Source organism: Betta splendens, chromosome 13 (assembly GCF_900634795.4).
Source record: "Betta splendens chromosome 13, fBetSpl5.4, whole genome shotgun sequence".
NCBI lineage: Eukaryota > Metazoa > Chordata > Actinopteri > Anabantiformes > Osphronemidae > Betta > Betta splendens.
Window position 1 is genome coordinate 3,748,406 of NC_040893.2, and position 26,741 is coordinate 3,775,146.

General features: G+C 40.2%; 2 protein-coding genes across 2 annotated transcripts; one reads left to right on the top strand and one right to left on the bottom strand.

Moving 5' to 3' along the window:
- The first annotated feature begins 312 nt into the window (after positions 1-312).
- LOC114868033 (uncharacterized) lies at positions 313-8,693 on the top strand. The gene is made up of 8 exons (XM_055514127.1): positions 313-319; positions 387-685; positions 1,573-1,603; positions 1,719-1,760; positions 5,404-5,415; positions 5,514-5,654; positions 6,622-6,761; positions 8,199-8,693. The coding sequence occupies exons 1-8, from the start codon at positions 313-315 to the stop codon at positions 8,421-8,423; spliced, it is 897 nt and encodes a 298-aa protein (XP_055370102.1). The 3' UTR covers positions 8,424-8,693.
- sdhdb (succinate dehydrogenase complex, subunit D, integral membrane protein b) lies at positions 8,459-20,145 on the bottom strand. Its single transcript, XM_029171322.3, has 4 exons — positions 19,991-20,145; positions 19,524-19,625; positions 17,335-17,485; positions 8,459-9,562 (listed from the first exon to the last, which is right to left on the bottom strand). The coding sequence occupies exons 1-4, from the start codon at positions 20,037-20,039 to the stop codon at positions 9,397-9,399; spliced, it is 468 nt and encodes a 155-aa protein (XP_029027155.1). The 5' UTR covers positions 20,040-20,145; the 3' UTR covers positions 8,459-9,396.
- Between the last annotated feature and the right edge of the window lie 6,596 nt (positions 20,146-26,741).

The window sequence follows — 26,741 nt, forward strand, 5'->3', positions numbered from 1 at the left end:
GCTGGTCTGTTCACGGTGAGTGAGAGGGGGGAAATGGCGGAAGTCCAGTTTTGGTTCGGGATCATTGTGGGGGTGGTGGTTCAGGATTTGCAAGGAGAACTTTCAACCAGTGTGACGACAACTGGGACACGGCCTCAGAGTAGGTCGTGGCTGTTTTCATTGGATGAGAAAATTTACGTTTTCAAAATGTGAAAAAAGCAGGAAATGCATTTCTACCGTGCTCAGTGTGTGTATATGTGACCCATAGAGTCATAGGGACGCTCCAAAATGTCTAAAAAGTGGATTTTGCATGATATGGGCCCTTTAATAATGATGGCAGGTATTGTCACTCCAAAGATAGAGAAATGCATCCAAGGATGTTCTGAACATAGTTTTTTATCCTCTAGAGCTTGGCCACTACACGGCCATTAAAACTGATTCTGATCTAGAGATCAGCTCAGAAACAGCCTGGGGGAAGAAGCTGACTATGTGTCTGGCCTGGTACAGGTGCTCAACGGATGGAAGCTTAATCCCAATGATCTTCTCTGCTGACCGCACCAACCGTTGCAGTCTGTGTCTGTCCTGCTTGGTGGCTAAACCAAACCCACACAGTGATGAAGGTGCAGAGGACAGACTGGATGATGGCAGTATAGAATATGGGCAGCAGCTCCTGGGGCAGGTTGAACTTCCTGAGCTGTCTCAGGATGTACAACCTCTGATGGGCTTTTTGCGGAAAGTGTCTATGTGGGGGTCCCACTTCAGGTCCTGGGAAATTGTAGACCTTAGGAACTGTGTCCACAGTAGACACAATTATTGGGGATGGTGATGGGGAGGGGGGGCAGGCGGTTCATCCTAAAGTCCACTGTCATTTCCATAGTCTTGAGTGAAAGATGGTAAATGCTTTCTGTGATCTAAATACTTTGCTATGTACATCACTTAAAGCCTGGCCTTTTATTATTTACAGAAAAACATTTATATACAGTAGCATGTGTTATACAGAACTAGAAAAAGAGACATTCCAGCCACTCATTTGTTGCATGTTCCAGCATGCGAGTAAACCTAAAAAAACGGTTTTAACAGAGGACGCCTATTATAAGTCAACAGCCAGTTGACTTATAATACCACCTCTGGTGGTAAACATCCACATGATGATAGTCAAAAAATACATTTAATACAAGTAGAAACAAACATTTAAACAATGTGTATCATAATTGTAACAATATATAGAAAATCTGATTTATTTCTAAAACATACAATGTCGTTGGTGAGACAAGAAAGTGCAATTGATACATACATTTCATGTATAAAGCACAGACAAGTTAAACATTTGTATATGTGTGGGATCTAATTTAGTGCTGGATTTAAGACTAAAGGCTAAATCAAATCTGGTAGTCTGTAAAATACAATTTGTAAGTTTCTACTTTTAATACTTTTTTGTGTGTGTTACTAATGAGCTGACTTATTTCCAAACGTTTTACCATTTTCTGGAGACGTGACGTATAGCATAAATAGAAGGATCATTTTTCACGGTCTGCGGGAGGCGGACTGTTGTCCGTGTCCTGCCTCCTCCTTCTCGTGCTACGTGAAGCCTAGCGCCTGTTCAGTATAAGCAGAATCAGAGAAGGTAAAGTAAATAATGTTCCTCCAGCAATTGAAAAAAGGTCAAAGATTGTGTAGAATGGGAAAAAGACACAACTCAGTTTTGAAAACAATATAAAGTATACAACTTTACTTTAAAGGTTTCGGAGACGATTTGTTGCAGTCGTCATTGAGCAGCAGAGGTACGTAGTAAACTAAACTTCCCGTTTAACTTTATCACTGAAACAAGACAGAGCATTAACGAAATACGGGCAATTGTTCCGTGATGATCACAGTGATCATTCCATTGTTAACTCACTCGTTCGGTTTAGAAAAAAACACTATAGCCAGTTAACCTCAGTTAAAATGTTACTGCGGTCAAGTGAGCCGTCGTTCGTTCATCCGTCGTTCAGCCAGCCGCGCTTCAAAAACGTCTTGCGCCCGTATTACGCGCTTTACAGCAGAGCACAAAACACGCTCGTCGCGACTTCCTCTTTTCATAGCGAAACGTCGGTCTGTTCAAAATATGGAAAACTACGAAACAAAATGTTGAAAAACTGTCGCCTAATAAAGAGCTGTGTACTTTTACTGTAAAATTAAGCACTTATTAGTATTTAAAACTACCATGTCTTACTGTAAAACTTTTATAATTAATAACTTGACTTTGGTGCATAGTTCCAGGCTCAGACCACTTTCCCTTTGTTCTACTAGAAGTGTACTATCACCCCACAAACATCTGTGTCTTTTTACTGTATAGTTTAGGATTTATTAGTACTCAAATCTACCAGTTCATACTGTAACTGTATAGGCCGTATAGTCAACTTTAATTATCAATAACTTGACTTTGGTGCATAGTTCCAGGCTCAGACCACTTTCCCCTTGTTCTACTAGAGGTGTACTATCACAAAGATTCGTGTATTTTTACTGTATAATTTAGGAATTATTAGTATTTAAAACTACCATGTCATACTGTAATACAGTCAACTTTGATAATCAATAACTTGACTTTGGTGCATAGTTCCAGGCTCAGACCACTTTCCCCTTGTTCTACTAGAGGTGTGCTATCACCCCACAAAGATCTGTGTATTTTTACTGTATAGTTTTGGATTTATTAGTATTCAAAACTACCATGTCATACTGTAATACAGTCAACTTTGATCATTAATAACTTGACGTTGGTGCAAAGTTGCAGGCCCAGACCACTTTCCCACTTGTTCTACTAGTGATGTACTATCACCCCACAAATATTCATGTATTTTTACTGTATAGTTTAGGATTTAGCAGTACTTGAAAGTACTATGTCATACTGTAATACAGTCAACTTTGATGATTAATAACTTGACTTTGGTGCATAGTTCCAGGCTCAGATTATGTGACTTTTCAAATAAAAAACTGTGAGTGAAGCTAAGCACACACACATTAAATCCTTTTATTACCATCTGTTAGGACTCCAAAGTGTGACTTTTAATATTGAAACTAAATGTTTAATATTTAATATAAAGTCATGGAACAGTCAAAAACTGAATATTTATGTGTGAAACATACATTAACATGGTGGAGGAGTTTGTGTGCCTGATTGACCCCGGGAGCTATGTTGTCGGGGGCTAAATGCCCCTGGTAGGGTCTCCCAAGGCAAACAAGTCCTGGGCTGGGCTGAACTGGAGGAAGTGTCCGGAGAGAGGGAAGTTTGGAGTTTGCTTAGACTGTTGCCCCCGCGACCCGCCCCCAGAAAAAGCGGTTGAAAATGGATGGATACTGAAATCGTTATTTGTTCTCATTAAACCATTTCCCATGTCTGGAGTTTGTTTTATCAAAGTTATTGCCGTCTCTAGTTTTTAACACTAAAATGTGTAAGAACAGATATTACAATGTAAATAAAAAATGTATATAACCAAATATTCAGGATTAGATTTAATGCAATTATTCTCTCTTCACAATACAGACTTAAAACAATAAAAAAGAAAGTTACACACTACACTGTTTGTAGTACAGTACTTATTGGTTTTATGCTTGTCTGTAAGGGCCACATTTCAGCATAACATGGTACTACTAAAATCCTAAACTATACAGTAAAAGTACACAGATCTTTGTGGGGTGATAGTACATCTCTAGTAGATCAGGGTGAATGTGGTCTGGGCCTGGAACTATGCACCAAAGTCTAGTTATTAACGATTAAAGTAGACTATACGGCCCGTACAGTTACAGTATGACATGGTAGTTTTGAATACTAATAAATCCTAAACTATACAGTAAAAATACACAGATTTCTGTGTGGTGATAGTACACCTCTAGTAGATCAGGGGGAAGTGGTCTGAGCCTGGAACTATGCACCAAAGTTAAGTTATTAATTATAAAAGTTTTACAGTATGACATGGTATTTTTAAATACTAATAAATGCTTAATTTTACAGTAAAAGTACACAGATCTTTATTAGGCGACAGTTTTTCTATATATGCAATATTTTGTTTCGTAGTTTTCCATATTTTGAACAGACCGACGTCTCGCTATGAAAAGAGGAAGTCGCGACGAGCGTGTTTTGTGCTCTGCTGTAAAGCGCGTAATACGGGCGCAAGACGTTTTTGAAGCGCGGCTGGCTGAACGACGGATGAACGAACGACGGCTCACTTGACCGCAGTTAAAAACTGGTGGTCGTCAAACTTTGCAACTCAACACTACGTGACGTTCGTTGTTGTAAAGTATCAGGACTCTCTCTTAGCCTTTAGTAAATAACGACAACTAAAATGCAGAACGTCACTAGCACGTCTTTGTTTAATCGTTTTTGCTACAGTAACTCACTTATTCGCATAATGTATTGTACAAATGATGTGGATCAGCATAAAACGTTTGGTATATGCTTTTTTGATAAACGGCTCATAGAAAAAGCCCCAGACTTTTAATCTATCACATAACAGAAGTCAAACTAACTTTGAATTTTGCTCTTATGCTGGCTGAGCATTCATCACCTAGGTAAACGCTACATTAGCTAGAATAAGGTGAAAAGTAACTCGAAAAATGACTGTACAAATGTGCACACACTGTAACAATATGGACATGATTAGCATTCAACTTAATGTTGCAATTGTGGACATCTCAGAAGGTAGTACCAACCATTTAAGTTAACGAATCCAAAACTATTTGATAAAAAAAAAAAAAAAAATAGCTGTACATGTCTAGGCTGCTTTTTAAGGGGAAAAAGACGATATAAATATTGCATATACAAAAATAAAAAAAGAAGCTGTTGTTTACCTGTTTCTGTAAGTTTCCTTAATAAGGTGGAACACAATTACTCTAAAAGATGTTCTCATGTTGACTTCATTATGTCCATAGCTTATGTTTTACATCCTGTTCTAATACATCATTCACCAGTACGTAGAGTAGTTTGATTTATCTTGTTGTCTTCCATACCCATACAACAAAACCTCACTTTAACCTTTTCCTTACTTTCACTCTACAGTGCACCTGTGCGTAACAATTTGAGACAACGTCTGCAACATTCTTTCAGTCATGAATATTGTTTTCTCTTTTCTCACCTGTCTGTTTGTTAACTATATGAAGTCAGTTATAAATATGTCCACTGGTTACTTTAATTATAAATATCTTCATACTGTCCTACAGCTTGTAACAGCTAATAAGTTTGGGTTTCTTTTCCAACCAGGTGTATGTGATGGACAACTGTTTCATTGATTTTGTTGATATATATGACAATGGCTTTTACTTTGAAAAAGGTGATTTTATACTTTTTCCCTAATAGGACAAATTTTTGTTTATAGCATAATCTCACAATATTGTATCTATTATTAATCTGTTAGTATAACCTCCTTTTTGTCTACTGCTCTCTATTTGTAGGGCCTGAAAAAGGTATGATATTTCGAATTTGCTGCAGCATTCCCCCTAAAGATTGGAGATGCATGTTTTTATTATTTATGTCCTAAAAAAAAATTCTCTTCGTAATTCAGGTGTGGATTGTGATAATTTCCAAATATCCGTCAATATTAGCCCACGTGGACATCTGATCCAAAGCAAGGACAACAAATGCCTGTTCCTAGATGATGAGAACTTACTTCGAGCATGTGACATACCGAAGTCATCAGAGCTTAGTAAGATATACCAGTAAGATGTAGCCAAACAAGTAAACAAAAAAATACACGAACTGTGACAATACTATGATCAACTGCATGTTAGACATACATTTTACCATGGTCGGCAGGTCAACCTCACAATGTTAGATGCTTTTAATGCAATTCATACATATATTGATTATGAATATCATAAGTTGAAATGTAGAATACTGATTATCTCTTCATTATGGGGTTAGTGGGTGGTATATATTAGGCAGCAAGTGAATATTTGGCGTCACACTTCACATTACAAGCAAGTCCAAAATCTGCAGTAGTCAGTGTCAAAAGGAAGGAGCAGTGGTGAACTGGCGGCCAGTTCTCACTCATGCACATGGGGAGTGAAGGCTGATCTGTGAAGTGAACACGTGAGCTACTGTAGCTCCAACTGTGTTATGTTTTGGCCTTCGTAGCAACAGACTAATGAAGGCGTCAGTGGTGACTTCTGTCCCCGACTCCCTGTCCGCCATCATAAAGCATCAGAACTGAGCAATGAAAGCAACTGCTCTATTGACGTGGACATACATAGACACACATGTCACCAGAGCAAGTGTGATGTGATGTAAGTAATGTTCTGCTGGAAAACCTTAGGGTCTGGCCTTTTATGTGAATATTACTTTGACACATGCCATCTACCTAAGCATTGCTATAGACCATGTACACCCCATCATGGAAACTATTTCCTGATGGCTGTGGTATTGCTCTAGAATACTTCAGGAATGGTTTAAGCTCCACAATAATTATGAGGTCTTTCTTTACCTCCAAATTCCTCAAGTCTTAATCCACTTGGTCATTTGTGGTTATGCAGGACAAATCTGACCCATGAAGGCCCCACCTCATAAAACCCAGGAATTACAGAATGTGCTTGACCAATTTGGACCATCATAACATAACAAGGTGGTTACATGTTATGTCTGATAGGTGTATAATTTTTTGTGTCTGTTTTCAGGCTGCAAATTCTTCCTCCATATGTACATGGAATCCACTTCAAACTCAGCAGGGAGAGCTGCCATTCTGTACAGCAATAAAGAAAAGAAAAAGATGGTGGTATGCTGCAATGAGAGGAATGAAATATATTCTCAGGAAATGGTAAGAATAATCAGGTTGATTAAAGTTGTTTAGACAGGGACAGAAATGCAGGGCACTGCTATCCAGGGGCGGTGCTAGAAGTTATAGGCTAATATCAAGGTTGTGAGTTCTAGCTGCAGGACCACTTATTTGTTTTGTGTATGTATGTATCTATCAGTATTCAGTCCAAATTACTATTAAATTATTTCACATTTAATAGTGTATAATGTACGCTATTGAATTAAGGGTGTGATGCCTTTCAGGTGAGGAGTAAAAGTTTTAAAAGATTGATTCTTTAAACCTGTCAGAGTGAGAGGTCCTACTTGGATCTTGGGAAGTAGTTCAAGTGAGCGCTTTTACCGCCTTCGTCAAAAAGCACATCTTAAACCAATGGTGTCAAGCTGCAGTCATAAAGGCTGGGTTCCCCTGCTGGTTTACCAACTCTTCCTGCTGATTACCTTGAATAGGTGTGCCAGTTGGCTCATCCAGCTGCTGATTGCCTGAACACACCAGATCTAGGTAATCAGCAGGCTCTGGGGGAGAGAGAGTTGGAAAACCAGTAAGAGACTGGTTTGAGATTGACACCCCTGTCTTAGACGTATTTTCCCTATTTGTAAGAAAGCTTCAGCAGTGAGAAGGAGAAATGTTAGCAGCTCATGGTTTACAACTTGTAATATAATGCAAGAAATGAATGTCTTTTGTGGACATTTTTTATTCTGCTTGCTGGCTGTCTAGGGCATGGATTGCAAGGACAGTACATAGAGTGTCGGCTATGAAAGAAGTGCTAACATTATACTGCAGAGAAGGCTCCATGAATAAACACATTTTTCTTTAAAAAAAAGTTTGAAAGTTATTGTCGGCCATTCTTCTCAATGCTTTGTTAAACCTTTCTTTTAGTTTCTGATGGCCGGATTTGTGCTTTGTAGACCGTGAAAACGTTGCTGCTTTAACCGTTGACAATCTGACTATCTCACTCAGTAGTGTCTATAGGATCTAGAACAACTGTCAACAGACAGAACCATGCAGTAAAATGGGAGGGGGTGTAATGTGACCAAAGAGGCAGAAATAAGCCACAACTTTGTCTTATTGGTAACTATTTCATAGATAAATTTGTGATACCTAATATATTACTGCTATACTAGTAATAACGTTATTATCAATTAAGCTGGTCTCTATGGGCCTCTCACGGATTACACAGTGTGATAGCAGCACGGGCGCCCACCAGCTGCACCTGTGCTCCTGTCGCACGGTGTGTAATGTTAGCCTCTGTTTAGCTTAAGAGTATTAAAAGATACTGTAACAAATTTCTTGATAAAAAAAACAAACATGTGTGCATATTTTTAGTGTCGTACAATTTGATCAGATGATTGCAGTAGTAGGTAGTATTTTTAGAATCTAAAAAAGTATTTCATTGTTTGTTGTTACAGCATTTTGTAAATAAGAAATGTTTACCTACAGGATCTTCCAGACAAGATTGCTGAAAGCAAACACAATGCTGTGTTCTACTTACGGGCTCTGCCTGCATCGAACATGTATACATTTGAGTCATCTGCGTACCTGGGAAAGTTCTTGGGATTTGAGCCTGTGGAGAACAATCCCTCTATGAAGAAATTGGTCTTGCATTCTAAATCTTCTGATGAAGTTGATGACCATACTCAATTTAAAATAGTATCAAAGGATTAATGATTTCAAAGTAAAAACAATTACACAGTCCCACCTGAGGCTTCACCCAAGCACCACCAAAAACCTTGTCTTTATTTACCCAATATTGAACAGTTTAGAGATTTAGAGTTTACAGATCATTAATTCTATTGTAGTAATGAAATCCAGATTTCACACAAAATGGTATAAATGTGAGCTGTATTCAATGAGTAATAACCCATGACTGTATGTTAACAAGTGTCTTACAATTTTTTATAATGGCCAAAATAAAGTACATTTTCATTTCAGAAAGTGTCTCATTAATTTAGTGTCTGCCTTTTCACACAACAGAGGGAAAATGTAAGTCCTTCATTAAATAACACGTTATTGGGGCATCATGTTGTCATCTCTGTTCATGTTTTGATTGGCAGAGCACAGCATACCACAACTGTTTGTGTTATTCAACACAAATGTCTGTGCACTGTAAAAGTCTTTTTGCTTTTGTGTAGGAGATGCATACCGGGACTGAAGATGATGAAAATTGAGGCGGCAAATCTGGCATTTACTTTTAGCCAATCTTTAGCAGAGTAGATGTGGATAAGTATGTAAGCTCACATACATTATACTATCTAAATCTGTAGCTTTGTCACTCTAGGGTTAAAAACATGAACTGCAAAAAGAGCCAAAACTGATGTAATTTTTTACTTATTTGTATTCCATAAATATGAATTTCAAATAGAGCTGCTAGTGATATTACATGACTGGACATGTTACTTTGTTACTTTTGATAAAATTATGGAGGAAGTCCACTTTAATTCAAAGTGAATAAAAGTTATTCAAGTGAGCAAAAGCTAATCACCCAAATATAAATATATTGACACCAAGACAGAGCTTATCTTCAGTTAGAATGACATATCAAGGAATCATTTTAATAGTAAGAGTTATACATTTATAAGATTGAGACAACAACAAGTTGAAACAACTCTGATTCCAGCTTCCCAGCTCTCAGTAATGTTCATTTGCCCCAGAGAAGAGCAATGGCTTTGCAGATGCCAATATCATTGTAGTTGAAGTAGCAAAGACCTGAAAAGGTGATTGTGGACAGTAGGAAGAGACCTGTTTTGGCAATCTTGACCTTAGCATCCCCATGAACATAGTCCGTCAATGCCTGGCCTACACCCCTGAGCCAAAAGAAAAAAAAAAGTGAGCAGTCAGTAAAAAAGGTATGACATTTTCAATACTAAATTCTAGAACATCAGTAGGCATTTATTCTTTGCACACACATATCCAGTTAGAGCAACACAGTTAATAAAAAAATTTGCTGTTGTACCTGTAAGCAGAAAAATACCATAGTGACTTATTTCCTAAGCCTAAGATGCACTTTCCACTCAAATGAACCTTGAAACTCTTAAATCTAATCTCTTAATATTTTGTACCTTCAATGTTATATGAAATACTACTACAACTACAGTAATTCTTGTACAGTTGTATGCACAAGTTAGGCATACTCTGGGAAATTAGATATGTAACCTACATTCAGTGAGTCAGAATTTTTCCTTTTCTCCGTTTTTTCTATTACCCATATGATCATTTGATTTTTCTTGATTGTTTTTGGCTCATTTCGCCTAAATTTTAAGATCACTGTGTTCTAATGGCACCAGACTAGTTTAACCACTCTTGAAAGCAACAAAACGTCATGTTCAGTCAAGTTGTGCCATGGGGCTTTAATGCCAAATGATATTGGAATTTACTTTGAACTGATTGTGGTTAATGACACTTTGGAGGTGCTCAATAAGGTGTAACTTAAGGTGACCCAATAGTGGTGGTGACTGGTATTTGTGGCCAGCAGATGCCATGTTGTTCAGTCTGTGCACTGGCTGATGATTAGACTCACTGAAGTGACACTAAGCTCAAGCCACATTTTAAAGTCTGCAAACAGAGATAGTGCTAACTCAGGCTGAATTAATAACTGCTGATAGCAAAGCTTGAATGGCTAGTCTTTATTTTGGGAAAGTTAGTAAACGGGTAAAAGAGTTTCAAATATAGCAATTTGCACAGGACTAAAACTTCATGTAATGCAATTATAAATACATCCCTGATCCGTGTTTTAATGTTACATAAAGATGGCCTGGGGCCAGAGCGGGCGACATTGAGTCTTATCTTAAGCTCCTGTCTAAGGATAAACGTAAGTACGCTAAGATCGTAATACACACAGGAGCTAATGACGCCCGGTTACGCCAATCGGAAGTCACTAAAACTAACATTGAGTCGGTGTGTTCGTTCGCCAAAACAATGTCGGACTCCGTAGTTTTCTCTGGACCCCTCCCCAATGTGACCAGCGATGACATGTATAGCCGGCTGTCATCGCTCCACCGCTGGTTGTCTAGGTGGTGTCCTGCAAACGATGTGGGCTTTGTGGCTAATTGGAGCACTTTTTGGGGAAAACCTGGGCTGATTAGAAGAGACGGCGTCCATCCCACGTTGAACGGAGCCTCTCTGCTTTCTAGTAACATGGCCATGTTGCTTAGTCCCCCCACTCCGTGACAACTCAGAGTGGAGCCCAGGACGCAGAGTCGCAGTCTTACACGCCTCTCTGCATGTTCTCTACAGCCGCGACCCACTCCTAGTCTTAGTTATCGCATAGAGACTGTGTCTGCTTCTCGACCACCTAAACTATACAAGTCACAAACAAATCAAAGAGGAGTGACTTACCAGAATTTAATAAACATCAAAACAGTTCCTCTTACGGAACAAAGTAACAGTAAGCTAATAAAGTGTGGTTTATTAAATATCAGATCTCTCTCATCTAAATCCTTTTTAATAAATGACTTGATAAGTGACCATCACATAGATCTGTTCTGTCTCACTGAAACCTGGCTGCAGCAGGATGAATATGTTACTTTAAATGAGTCGACTCCAATGAGTCACATCAACTATCATGTTCCAAGAAGTACAGGTAGAGGTGGAGGAGTAGCAGCAGTTTATAAATCAGATTTATTAATTACTCCTAAACCTAAACATAGTTATAACTCATTTGAGAGCCTCACTCTGAGCCTTTCTCACCCAGACTCTAAAACTCAGAAACCAGTTGTGTTTTGTATTGTTTACCGTCCTCCTGCTCCATATTCAGAGTTCTTAACTGAATTCTCTGAATTCTTATCTGACTTAGTTCTTAGCACAGATAAAGTCATTGTAGTGGGAGACTTTAACATTCATGCAGATGTTGACAGCAACTGTCTCAGCACTGCTTTTAACTCCTTAATAGACACTATTGGTTTTACACAGCAGGTAAATGAACCCACTCATCGTTTTAACCACACTCTAGATCTTGTCCTGACATATGGAGTTGAAATTGATAATTTAATAGTTCTTCCCCAAAACCCTCTGTTATCTGACCATTTCTTATTAACTTTTGAATTTAGCACAACTGACCCTATAACAGCTGGAAAGAAATGTTACTATAGCAGATGTTTATCTGACAATGCTGTTGCCAGATTCAAGCAGATGATTCCATCATCTTTTGCCTCAATGTCTTGCAGATACACAGAGAACAGTCACCTTAATCCTTATGAACAGGTTGACTGTCTTGTAGATGATGCTGCAGCTTCTCTACGTACAATGTTAGACACAGTGGCTCCTCTGAAGAAGAAGACAGTGAATCAGAGGAGGTTAGCTCCGTGGTATAACTCAGACATCCACAGTCTAAAGCAAAGGACTAGACAACTAGAAAGACAGTGGCGTTCCAACAAAATAAATGTAAACTGCATTGCATGGAAGGACAGTCTAATGAAATATAAAAAAGCACTTTGTGCTGCTAGAAAAACATATTATTCCTCCCTAATTGAGGAAAACAAAAACAACCCCAGGTTTCTTTTCAGCACTGTAGCCAGGCTGACAAAGAGTCATAGCTGTATTGAGTCTACTATCCCCTTAAATCTCAGCAGCAATGACTTTATGAACTACTTTACTAATAAAATTATTATCATTAGAAAAAACATTCAGCAGCGACTTCTTCCAAATGACAGAAAGCACTGTCTAGATCCATTAACTTTAAATTTATTAAATCCTCTGTCTTACCTAGACAGCTTCTCCCCCATAACTCATATGGAGTTAACCTCAATAATCAACTCTTCCAAGTCGTCCACTTGTCTTTTAGATCCAATCCCAACCAGATTACTCAAAGAAGTTCTACCTTTAATCAGCTCATCCATATTAAATCAAATCAACCAATCTTTACAACTAGGCTATGTACCACAGGCTTTTAAGGTGGCTGTGGTCAAACCTCTATTGAAAAAACCAACCCTTGACCCTGGACAACTAGCCAACTATAGGCCCATTTCAAATTTACCCTTTATTTCCAAGATTCTGGAAAAAATCGTGGCTAAACAATTATCCGACCACCTTAGTGGGAATAACCTGTATGAAGATTTTCAGTCAGGATTTAGAAAACATCATAGCACAGAAACAGCTCTGGTTAGAGTCACTAATGATCTTCTATTAGCTTCGGACAATGGTCTAGTTTCTGTCCTTGTCCTGTTAGATCTTAGTGCTGCATTTGATACAATTGATCATCACATTCTATTACAGACACTAGAACATAGAATCGGGATTAATGGAACAGCATTGGGATGGTTTAAATCCTATTTGTTGAACAGATTCCAGTTTGTTCATGTTAATGATAAATTCTCCACACGCACAAGGATTAGCTATGGAGTTCCACAGGGTTCTGTGCTGGGTCCAATTCTGTTTAGCTTATACATGTCTCCTCTAGGTGAGATTATTAGAAAGCATTCTATTAATTTTCATTTTTACGCAGATGATACTCAGCTATACATGTCCTTGGAACCAAATGAAACAGATCAACTAGTCAAAATTCAGGGTTGTTTAAAAGACATCAAATCCTGGATGTCCCAAAACTTCCTTCAACTAAACTCAGATAAAACCGAGATTCTTATTGTTGGGCCTAAAAATCTGAGAGAGACACTATTGAGTCAGATAGCCACCCTGGATGGCATAACATTAGCTTCAGATTCTACTGTGAGGAACCTTGGTGTCATGTTTGACCAGGATCTCTCTTTTACATCATACATTAAACAAATCTCCAGAACCGCCTACTTCCACCTTAGAAATATAGTTAAAATCAGAAGCATCCTCTCTCAGAGCGATGCAGAGAAACTGATCCATGCATTTGTTACCTCTAGGCTGGACTACTGTAACTCCTTACTCATAGGATGTCCTAACAGCTCCTTAAAAAGCCTACAGCTCATTCAAAATGCTGCAGCCAGAGTTCTGACAGGACTTAGAAAGAGAGATCACATTTCTCCTACATTAGCTTCTCTGCACTGGCTGCCTGTAAAATGTAGGATAGAATTTAAAATTCTCCTACTCACATACAAAGTACTCAATGATAAAGCTCCTTCTTATCTTAAAGACCTCATGGTTCCTTATGCTCCCAGCAGAACGCTTCGTTCTCAGAGCGCTGGGCTACTTGTGGTTCCTAGAGTGTTTAAATGTAGAACGGGGGGCAGAGCTTTTAGCTACCAAGCTCCTCTCCTCTGGAACCAGCTCCCTCTTCAGGTTCGAGAAGCTGACACACTCTCCACCTTTAAGATTAGGCTTAAAACCTTTCTTTTTGATAAATATAGTTAGAGATGGTTCAGGTCACTGGCAATGATTGTCAGTCACAGGAACCATCTCTTAGTTAAGCTGCAATAGACATAGACTGCTGGGGGACTTAATTTATACACTGAGCTCCTCTGTTTCCTTCTACCTCCTCTGTCCCATAAGCTCCCATCATTGTCCCATGTCTAACTAACCTTGTCTCTTTCTCTCCAGTAGTTGTGCCTCTCTACTCTACTCTACTCTACTCTACTCTACTCTACTCTAACCTACAGGTATCATTGGAGCTTTGTGTCTGTGATGGCCAGCTGCGGATCCAACCATCCTGCCTGTGCTCTGTTGTTGCTTGTTGTTGTTGTTGCTGTGCTTTTCTCTCTCTTTATCCTCTCACCCCAACCGGTCGAGGCAGATGGCTGCCCACATCCAGCCTGGCTCTGCTGGAGGTTTCTTCCTCGTTAGAGAGGGAGTTTTTCCTCTCCACTGTTGCTGTCAAATTAAATGCTTGCTGTATGTGAGATTTGTTGGGTTTAGTTGGGTGAGGTCTTAAACCTTACTTTGTAAAGTGCCTTGAGACAACTTTGTTGTGATTTGGCGCTATATAAATAAAATTGAATTGAATTGAATTGAATAAAGTTGAGAGAAATACTTTTTACAACTGGAATTTTCTGTAATGCTTGTGTTTGTATAAGATTGGTAATAATTCAAGTTGATTTTTGAGAAGAACTGATGAAGATACCCTTATACTGACTTATGTTCTAATACAGGCAGGGTAGACAATACTGTTAGAAAAACCTCAGACCACAAACTAGAAAAACTAATTTCTCAGAAATTACGGAGAGCTGATCTGCTGCCGCAACGCTGGAAAATGCTGATTGAGCTGCTGACGTCAAAGTTGACTACGTCAAAACAACGTTTTAATAACGTGTTAAAAGAAATTAAAAAGATGACAATCATTCAAGAGTTGACTGACTTTCCTGCCTTTCATCTCAATTACAACGACGCAGCTGCAGCTTTGACTGACAGGTCAAACTACTGATGCCCATTGTAGCAGCTCTACGCATATTACTGATTAATTACTAAACTATCAAACAGTGTAATGAACTACATTACACTGTTTGATTGTTTAGTAATTAATCAGACACTTCCTCTGAATCCTTCAAAACAAAAGCACCACTCCAACTTTTAGCTTTAATAGCACTATTTTTGCTTTTGAATGAGTAATTGTGACTGGTTGATGTGACTGTTTTACAGTTTAGCTATTAAGCACACACGCCTCCTCCAAATGCTTTCAAAATAAAAGCCCCAATCCTGATCTTTAGCTAAAGATAGCAATATTTCTGCTTTCAACAGGTTTATTATGACTAGTTAATTAGACTAATATACTGTTTAGCAAATACCTGCACAGGCCTTTTCCACATTCTTTCAAAATAAAAGCACCAATCTAAATTTTTAGCTTAAATAGCATAATTTCTGCATATGAATGGTTAATTGTGAATCGGTAATGAATCTATAAGTAATTACTGGTTTATTATGACTAGTTAGAGACAATTTTACAATTTAACAATTACCCACACAAGCTTCCTGTAAATCATTTCAAAATAACAGCACTAAACTTGTAGTGCTACTAACTAAGCTTTCTTAATTCCTCAAATTCCTTTCAAAATTAAAGCACCAATCTAACTCTTTAGCCTAAATATCATGTTTCAGCATTTGACTAGTTAATTATGACTAGTTAATGAAACTATTTTACAATTTAAATTCAACTTCTTGTTCTGCAGCAAATTTCAGCTGTATTAAATATTTCCAAAACGTTGAGCTACTCATCATTCAGCTCTTGAAAATCAAAACTATTAAATTACAATATTTAGCCATTTTGATACTTTAGGCCATATTTTAACAAATTAAGCAAACCTTTACACACATCTTTGATTTCCAGGAGTTCTTTAATTTCAGCAAATCTTTTTCAAGTTTCCTCCATTTGAAATTTAACTAGTTTAGCTTCTTCTGCAAATATTGAGCGCTGTTTAAACAATTCCCTATCTTCTTCAGATACATTCATCTATGCTTTACATGCTTGAGCTATTTTCATCCGTTTTAAAATGTTTCAGCTACTTTCAGCAATCCTTCAGGAATAAATTCAGCATGGAAGCATTCACTGTGCATTTTCTTATGGATATGTGTGTGGTTATTTGATGAACTGTAAAATAGTCTCATTAACGATTGGTAATTATTCAGTTAGAACCAGAAACGTAAAGCAAATAAATTGCATTGGTGCTTTTATTTGAAAGGATCTAGAGGAAGCATGTGTGGGTAATTACTAAACTGTTAATCTATCTTTAAATAGTCATAATTACCCAGCCAAAATCAGAAATATTGCTATTAAAGCTAATTATTTGGTTTGGTGCTTTTATTTTGAAAGCATGCAAAGTAAGTGTGTGCTTAATTACTACACAATCCAATAGTGTATTTGAGTAATCAGTAATAAGCATGGAACTGCAGTGTACACTGAGCATCAGGAGTTTGACCTGTAAGTCAAATCTGCAGCTGCGCCATCGCAATGGAGACGAATGGCGGAAAAATCAGACTTACTCTGCTCTGAAAGCAGACTTTCACCCTTGATAAATAGGCGTATTCCAGCAAAACCATAAAAATTATTACAAAAATATTTTCATGTTATGAATCTCAAGGCTTCCCTGAACAACTGGAGTTAATTTTATGTTTGAGGACGAAAGCTTGTAGCCACAGTTGCAATTTGAAAATATGTCTCCTCCTGTTTTTTTTCCATTATCATTAGAGTCTTTGGGAGAAATTCAGGATCTCTCTGCGCTTTGAGATCGATAGCGATTCAAATATAGGTCTGGTGGCTTATCCAGAGACATCATTGGAAAGAAGACAGGTATGACTACAGTTTATCAACTGTTGTTTTTTTCAGTAGAGTGAAAATTGTGGCTGTAGTGACGAGTTAAAGACAGAGGTTCTTTCTTAAAAAAAACGTGCCCACGCAAGACACACTAATGAAAAAGCTGAAAATTTAACAAAAACCACCCGATGTTTAAACGCTTAAAAGTTGAAAAGTATAGAAGGTACGAGGATGCGGATTTAAATAGCCTTGAACCTTTAAAGATGATAGACGCTTTTGAAGATGAAATTAAGTTTCTACGCCACAGTATGACGATGACAGACACTGATGAAAAGAGCAAAGTTGACAAAAAGTTGAACGATGATGTTACATGTAGAGAAAACACACAAAAAAAAACATTTATAGAGAAGTAATTTATAGAGAAGTAACATTGATTTGTAAAATCAATGTTGGGATTCATACTAGCCTTCTTACCAGTGTCCATGCAGTGTCAGGGCAGCAGCCAGTGAGAAATCCACGATTGGGCCATGGTTGAAATAGGCTACAGGTCCCATGGCAAGCAACAAGACACTCAGTGCTCTCTCTGCTGTCCAGTGCCGAGAAGCAGCTTTGGAGACAGAGTCCACTGTAAACCAAGAGGAACAGCAGACTCAAAAATCTGTGCTGTGACGAGAGAAACAGATGCTGCAGACAAGGTGGACCCTGTCAAATTACTGGAGTGTTTATGGCTTCAACTGCCCAAACTTGAAACAGGCCTGAATGACCACAAGGGACGCAGAATAACTCGATTCGTTTTCCTTTTATTCTATACAACAGTTTTCTTTTTAATAATTAGTCTCAGGACGAGGAACTAGTTTATTGACCTTAAGAAAAACCCAACAGAATTACCCCATAGTACAAAGAAAAAGAGACACATCGAGCACATTGATTGATTGCAAGGACGTTGCTGGTGTACGCCGCAACATGCAAATTAGCAGTTAGTGAAGCTGTCTCCCTTGCTTATGCCGCTGCACCATCTGATCTTCTCCTCCCGTGGCCGCCAGTCAAGAAGCTGTACCCGTACTACTCCGTTGAGGCTTCAAATCAAACTCTCCTTTATCTGCTGACTTATACGCTGCAGTATGTCCGTGTCACCGACGCTACCAAACATTTCATCATCCTCAACCCAAGAGTTATAATCCCAATTATTATAATTTGTGCTCCATGCATATCCCCAACAGTCCATAATGAATAAACTATGCAGTCTAGTTTTTACATATAATGCGTTTATATAAAGGTTCCTAATTGAACTTTTTCTTGAGTGACACAAGGAAACAATATTTCCTTCCATTCCTGAAGGAAGTGGTATGTTTTTAGTTTCTCACTTGGTTGCACCTTTTTTTGTAGATATAAATAGGACTACTACTACTTGCCTACAGCTAGACAGTTTCTGCAGATCGCCCACACTGAAAGAAATTTCTTTTTATTAAACTCTGTCAATGAAAACCTATTCCATCAATGCACTTTCTGCCTGATTACCTATACCTGCTACAATCCCCTCACCTCCTTGGCACTTGAAAGTCAGCAATGGTGTGAACCACCTCACCTCAAAAATGACCAAAGAATTACCGAAGAATTTAGGGGGCTAAATATGCACGGTCTTCCATTCTGTAGATTGATAGTATTGAGCTAGTTAGATTTAGGTTTTGCTGCACATCAAATGAGACCAAAAATTAATGCTAAACTGATTTGTAAGACGGTTCTGTGTTTAATGTCTGAGCTTGTGTGTCATCAGGCATTGGTATATATAGCAGAAACTCACATTTTCAACAGAGCAGAAGCAGATGTACTACACTCCTGAGACCATAATGTTAATGGCTGGTATGAAAAGGAGAGCCCATTCAATGCTGAACATTCATCACATTTGAGGCTACAGTCTTGATTATTTCCCATAGTCTTTGAAATGAAGTCCAGTCTTTCTATTTTTAAAAATATATTTGTAGGTTAAACGGGGTTGGCTGTCTGCTGGCCTGAAAGTCAAGATAGGAAATGCTGTGGATGTGATGCATTTCAGACACAGAGCTTTCTTTATATAAGGAATGCATATGCATCACCAAAAGGCTTCATTGTGTGGGCTGGCAGTCCAGGTATTTGACGGTTTCATTTAAAAGGTTTGTTTCTAACAGAGCTATGAGAAGCATGTGTTATGCGGCCTGCTAGAGCTTACACAATCACACACGGATCCTGAAAAACTAGCTCTGAAGTCACTTGTCTTCTGGTACATATAGAAACTGTAACTGATAATCGTTAAGTGTGTGAGGAAAGTGGGAAATCTGTGAGCGCAAATACAGATTTGAATGAGAGAAGAACAAATATAAGTGCAAGAGAAGGGTTTTCAGAGAAAGCATAACAAATCTGAACTGAAGTGTACTCTCAAATTGAAAAACTATGATCTTGATTAAAGATAACAATCTCATCCGATAAACAAGCTCTCTACAAACACCAAAGCTAAGCATTTTTGGATTGATAAAAACACTCCAAAACTTAGAGATTCAACTTAAGAAGTTGGTAAAACAGGTACATCAGCAGTTTTCTTCCTGAACAGTGACTCAAGCAACTCATCCCTTCAGTTAAAAATGTATTAGCAAGATCCACAGAATATGTGCATGTCCCTCTACACTTACCGTGCAAAGCATTAATCCTTGTTGTCAGCTGGTAGGGATGCTCCTGGCATTTGTGAGATACAAGCAGCGGCCTGGCCAGCAAAGTGCTTCGGAGGAACAGAGCTGAATAGACAAGAAAAAAGCATGACTTAAATGGCCACAAGACAAAGCATATTTATTTTATATTTATATTTATTATTTATGTACATACATACATGAATATGTACATAACATAACAATGAATATGTACACAAGATAAAAAATTACAACAAAGCAACACAGAAAATTAACATTTACGAACATTTTACTTGACCCCCCAAGAAGCTATAATGCATGTAACAACACTGTGGTTGGATTATATTTCGAGGCACCGCCTTGTAACAACGTCGCACCCCATATTTCAAACGCTCAGCTATTGATGCACTACAATAACGCAGATACACACATTCAATATAAACTTTAAATCCAAGCAGAGATAAGGTACTCACGCTTAAGTCCTCTGCGACACGCGAAATTCAACCTAACGACAGCCGCCATGATGACAGCCAACCAAGGTCAGAGCACTCACCCGGATGTACTTAGGCTAGAGATGTCCAACTCGAGACCGAATTGCGGAAGTGTCGTCGAGCAGAATCTCGAGCGCGTTCCAAATCACGTGACCAGTTAAAGACTACGTCTACATTTTGACAACTCACAGTTCCAATAAAAGTATCTTTATTAGTCAGACATCAGTGCAAAGCTGGGGAGGTAGTGATAAGCCGATTAAAGCCACGTTCTGTGGAAACGATTTTAAAATTGAAATATTTGATTTAACTAAATGACAAATATGTCTCTTCAATGTTTTGTTTTTTTACCTTTTATTTAAACATCTGTCAATTAGCACAAAGGTAACAAAAATAACAATGGCAGGAATGACAGTGTGAAGTGAAAATAAATATTAAAAATAAATAAATTACAGAGTGGGTAGTGGTACAAATGCAAGGAGAAGACATCAATGACTCAGTTATCTAATCCACTGGGAAGATCACTCATGGTATCAACTATTTTTTTAGCTTTAGGTGAATAAACCAAACTTAGGGATCTCAGGTATACACCAAATTCGTTTTTAAAGAAGGCAAAGCTGGGGGGCATCTCCGTAGTCTGTTTTTGTGTATAAAGAACTTAGCTAAACACAATACAGTATTAATACATAAATCATCTTACACCAAATAATATGTCATCTTAAGAGAAGAAACTCATAATAGGCGAGAATTTATTTTTTAACCATTTGTGAACATCCAACCAGAAAGTTTGTACAGCATTACAAAGGAAAAATACATAGATGATATCCTAGCATTTTGGCAGAAAGAACAGCTGTTGTCATCAATGTTAAAGCATAGTCTGAGTAATTCTTTGGAAGGATAGATAGATAAAATGTATTTCTTTTGCTTTTGGGGGAATAGGAAGTTTAGTTAATTTGGTTCTTAATTTAATAACTGTGTTTTTGTCAAATTTGTGATACCTCACGTCACGTCTGCGCTGTGCATTTTGGTCCTCCACCGTGTGTTTCCTGACAGAACAATCTGGCCAAGCCTGGACCCAGCCAGCCTCAGTTCCAAGGTTTTCTGTTGTTTTTTTGTTTGTCGGCTTGCCTGAGGGCCTTCAGTGGTGTTTTTCGAAGCTCGCAATGGAACGTGGAAGTGCCTGGACCAGAGGCACGGCTCCAGGTGGTAAGACTAGCAATTGACATCTTGGAGCAGTATTGGTGGCTCAACTACCCGGGAGTGAGGACGCTCTTCGCTCACCTTGGTTCTATACAGAGCAATTTGGAGCATGCTCTGCTCTGCCTAACGCTCAGGTCTGACACCAGCACCCGTCTCTCCTCCGACGCCATGGTCGCCACCAACGCCGCATTGCTGGTCACAGTCTGCTCCAGTCCCCGAACCACAGTCTGCTCCTGCCACAGAACCACAGTCTGCTCCTGCCACAGAACCACAGTCTGCTCCTGCCACAGAACCACAACCTGCTCTGGCCACAGAACCACAGTTGGTCCCAGTACCGCAGCTCGTCCCAGTCACAGAACTGCAGCCTGACTCCCCCAGCCCCGCAGTCCTGTCCAGCATCACTATGGAGTGGCTTCAGCTCCACTGCTAGCCCCCAATAATGTTTCTCCTAAAGAAGCTCCTTGACACTGCTGCCACAGCAACCGACCCCCTGGTCCGGACGGATGCTCGTGGAGAGGTGGTGGCCCTTCTTCGGAGGATTCCTGTTCTTAGGGAGAAGTTGGACTATAAGATGCCGCGGCCAGCCCCAGCACCACCGCCGGCTCCTGCACTGGTCGCCCAGCCCCGTCTGAACCCCGCTGCACCGGCCGCCCAGCCCCGTCTGAACCCCGCTGCACCGGCCGCCCAGCCCCGTCTGAACCCCGCTGCACCGGCCGCCCAGCCCCGTCTCATCCAAGCCCCTGTGCTCCAGTCTGCACCAGCCTCTGTGCTCCAGCCTGCACCAGCCCCTGTGCTCCAGTCTGCTGAAGATTTTAATGTTTGATGTAAAAAGAGAGATCTTGGTCAAAGATGAATCTGAAGCTAATGTTATGCCATCCAGGGTGGTTATCTGACTCAATGGTGTCTCCCTCAGATTTTTAGGCCCAACAATAAGAATTTCAGTTTTATCTGAATTTAGTTGAAGAATGTTTTGGGACATCCAGGATTTGATGTCTTTTAAACAACCCTGAATTTTGACTAGTTGATCTGTTTCATTTGGTTCCAAGGACATATATAGCTTAGTATCATCTGCGTAAAAATGAAAATTAATAGAATGCTTTCTAATAATCTTACCTAGAGGAGACATGTATAGGCTAAACAAAATTGGACCAAGCACAGAACCCTGTGGTACTCCATAGCTAATCCTTGTGCATGTGGAGAATTCCTCATTAAAATGAAGAAACTGGAATCTGTTCAGCAAATAGGTTTTAAACCATCCCAATGCTATTCCTTTAATCCCGATTCTATGTTCTAATGTGTCTGTAATAGAATGTTATGATCAAGTGTATTAAATGCAGCACTAAGATCTAACAGGACAAGGACAGAAACTAGACCATTGTCCGAAGCTAATAGAAGATCATTAGTGACTCTAACCAGAGCTGTTTCTGTGCTATGATGTTTTCTAAATCCTGGCCGAAAATCTTCGTACAGGTTATTCCCACTCAGGTGGTCAGATAAATGTTTAGGTACATTTTAAATGGGCCTATAGTTGGCTGGTTCTCCAGGGTCCAGGGTTGGTTTTTTCAATAGAGGTTTGACCACAGCCACCTTAAAAGCCTGTGGTACATAGCCTAGATGTAAAGATTGGTTGATTTAATATGAACGAGCTGATTAAAGGTAGAACTTCTTTGAGTAATCTGGTTGGGATTGGATCTAAAAGACAAGTGGACGACTTGGAAGAGTTGATTATTGAGGTTAACTCCATATGAGTTATGGGGAAGAAGCTGTCTAGGTAAGACAGAGGATTTGGTATATTTAAAGTTTATGGATCTAGACAGTGCTTTCTGTCGTTTGGAAGAAGTCGCTACTGAATGTTTTTTCTAATGATGATAATTTTATTAGTAAAGTAGTTCATAAAGTCATTGCTGCTGAGATTAAAGGGGGTAGTAGACTCAACACAGCTATGACTCTTAGTCAGCCTGGCTAAGGTGCTAAAAAGAAACCTGGGGTTGTTTTTGTTCTCCTCAATTAGGGAGGAATAAAATGTTTTTCTGGCAGCACAAAGTGCTTTTTTATATTTTATTAGACTGTCCTTCCATGCAATGCAGTTTACATTTATTTTGTTGGAACGCCACTGTCTTTCTAGTTGTCTGGTCCTGTGCTTTAGACTGCGGATCTCTGAGTTATACCACGGAGCTAACCTCCTCTGATTCACTGTCTTCTTCTTCAGAGGAGCCACTGTGTCTAACATTGTACGTACAGAAGCTGCAGCATCATCTACAAGACAGTCAACCTGTTCATAAGGATTAAGGTGACTGTTCTCTGTGTATCTACAAGACATTGAGGCAAAAAATGATGGAATCATCTGCTTGAATCTGGCAACAGCGTTGTCTGCTATAGTAACATTTCATTCCAGCTATTGTAAGGTCACTTATGCTAAATTCAAAAGTTAATAAGAAATGGTCAGATAACAGAGGGTTTTGGGGAAGAACTATGAAATTATCAATTTCAACCCCATATGTCAGGACAAGATTGAGGGTATGGTTAAAAGGATGAGTGGGTTCATTTACCTGCTGTGTAAAACCAATAGTGTTTATTAAGGAGTTAAAAGCAGTGCTGAGACAGTTGCTGTCAACATCGACATAAATGTTAAAGTCTCCCACTACAATGACTTTATCTGTGCTAAGAACTAGGTCAGATAAGAATTCAGAGAATTCAGTTAAGAAATCCGAATATGGAGCAGGAGGACGGTAAACAATACAAAACACAACTGGCTTCTGAGTTTTTTATGATCTCTTTGTTACTTTGTTGAGGAACTGTTTTGATGTTTATTAAATTCTGGTAAGTCACTCCTCTTTGATTTGTTTGTGACTTGTATAGCTTAGGTGGTCAAGAAGCAGACACAGTCTCTATGCGATAACTAAGACTAAGAGTGGGTGGCGGCTGTAGAGAACATGCAGAGAGGCGTGTAAGACTGCGACTCTGCGTCCGAGATTCTTATTGTTGGGCCTAAAAATCTGAGAGAGACACTATTGAGTCAGATAGCCACCCTGGATGGCATAACATTAGCTTCAGATTCTACTGTGAGGAACCTTGGTGTCATGTTTGACCAGGATCTCTCTTTTACATCATACATTAAACAAATCTCCAGAACCGCCTACTTCCACCTTAGAAATATAGTTAAAATCAGAAGCATCCTCTCTCAGAGCGATGCAGAGAAACTGATCCATGCATTTGTTACCTCTAGGCTGGACTACTGTAACTCCTTACTCATAGGATGTCCTAACAGCTCCTTAAAAAGCCTACAGCTCATTCAAAATGCTGCAGCCAGAGTTCTGACAGGACTTAGAAAGAGAGATCACATTTCTCCTACATTAGCTTCTCTGCACTGGCTGCCTGTAAAATGTAGGATAGAATTTAAAATTCTCCTACTCACATACAAAGTACTCAATGATAAAGCTCCTTCTTATCTTAAAGACCTTATAGTTCCTTATGCTCCCAGCAGAACACTTCGTTCTCAGAGCGCTGGGCTACTTGTGTTTCCTAGAGTGTTTAAATGTAGAACAGGGGGCAGAGCTTTTAGCTACCAAGCTCCTCTCCTCTGGAACCAGCTCCCTCTTCAGGTTAGAGAAGCTGACACACTCTCCACCTTTAAGATTAGGCTTAAAACCTTCCTTTTTAATAAAGCTTATAGTTAGAGATGGTTCAGGTCACTGGCAATTATTGTTATTCACAGGAACCATCTCTTAGTTAAGCTGCAATAGACATAGACTGCTGGGGGACTTAATTTATAAACTGAGCTCCTCTGTTTCCTTCTACCTCTTCTGTCCCATAACCTCCCATCATTGTCCCATGTTTAACTAACCTTGTCTCTTTCTGTCCAGTAGTTGTGCTTCTCTCCTCTCCCCCCCCCACCCCCACTCTTTCTCCCTCTCTGTCCTCACCTACAGGTATCATTGGACTCAAAGTTTGGTGTCTGTGATGGGCAGCTGCGGATCCAACCATCCTGCCTGCATCCAGTCCCTGGTCCAACCATCCTGCCTGTGCTCTTTTGTTGCTTGTTGTTGTTTGTTGCTGTTGCTGTGCTTTTCTATCTCTCTATCCTCTCACCCCAACCGGTCGAGGCAGATGGCCGCCCACATCCAGTCTGGTTCTGCTGGAGGTTTCTTCCTCGTTAGAGAGGGAGTTTTTCCTCTCCACTGTTGCTGTCAAATTAAATGCTTGCTGTATGTGGGATTTGTTGGGTTTAGTTGTGTGAGGTTTTAAACCTTACTTTGTAAAGTGCCTTGAAATAACTTTGTTGTGATTTGGCGCTATATAAATAAAATTGAATTGAATTGAACAGAACCAAGTCCACGAGGCGTGAGTCCATAACAGGAGGATGCAGAGTCCTGGTATTCCCTCAAGGAGGGTGGTGGCGCGGAGAGTCTTGGCCCCGCAGCCGCCGGGCCGAAACAGCACAGTCCGTGCCTGAGGAGAGGGCTGGAGTCTTAGGAGGCTGGTGTCTGAACAGGGTGCCCCCTGTGGCCCAAACCATGCGATTGGTGTTGTCCAGATGGGCGACGCTCCAGGAGACAAAGGGGGCGTGGCGGACGGCAACGGCAACGCGCCATCGCCGTGGCAGGAAACGGCAACCTCCAGGCCGGGAGTCGTCTCCGGGACCGTACAGCCGAGGTGGCCGACGACGCAGGAGGCAGCGCCATCCCTGCCACAGCATGATACAAAGGCTAGGCCACCCATCAGGCAGACAGGATGAGAGCCGGCGGGACACCAGAATCAGCGACGAGGATAGACATGGCGTTGAAGCCAAAACCGAGGATGAAGACAGATGAGACAACGGGACCAGGACCAGCGACGACCCCAGACGGGGAGCCTGGGCGGACACTGTTGGTGCCGGACCACCAGCAGCCGAAGCTGGTTCGACCTCTTCAGGGAGGCTGACAGGGACTGAAACGACCTCTGCAGGGAGGTTGACAGGGACTGAGGCCTGGCTTGGCTGGCAAGAAGTGCACACTGGCTGGCATAAAGCTGGAGCTTGAGCGTGACGTGGCTGAGCTGGAGCTTGAGCTTGACGTGGCTGAGCTGGAGCTTGAGCGTGACGTGGCTGAGCTGGAGCTTGAGCGTGACGTGGCTGAGCTGGAGCTTGGGTCTGGCCAGGTGGCTGAGCTGAGGCCAAAGCAGGACTGGGTGCAGACGAAGGCGCAGACTGAGGTGTCGACTGTGACGCAGTAACCAATGCAGACTGAGGCGCAGGAACCAATGCAGGCTGAGGCGCAGGAACCAATGGAGGCTCTGACGGCGGCTCAGTGGACCCCAGGGCCTTGCGCAGTGCAGGCTTTCTAATGATGAGCGCGGTTGCTTCACGGAAACAGTGCTTCTTGGTGACTGGGTCGGTCGCTGCCTCAGTTGTTGAGTTCAGTTAATGGGCGAACAGGAACAGGACTGGAGGGGCACATTATGCACGGATCTGCTGGAAGATGCTATCCGGGATGCCTACGATGGAGGTGGGGATGTCGTCTGGTGGAGCGAGGGGGCCCTCTGCTGCAGGAGAGGGTTG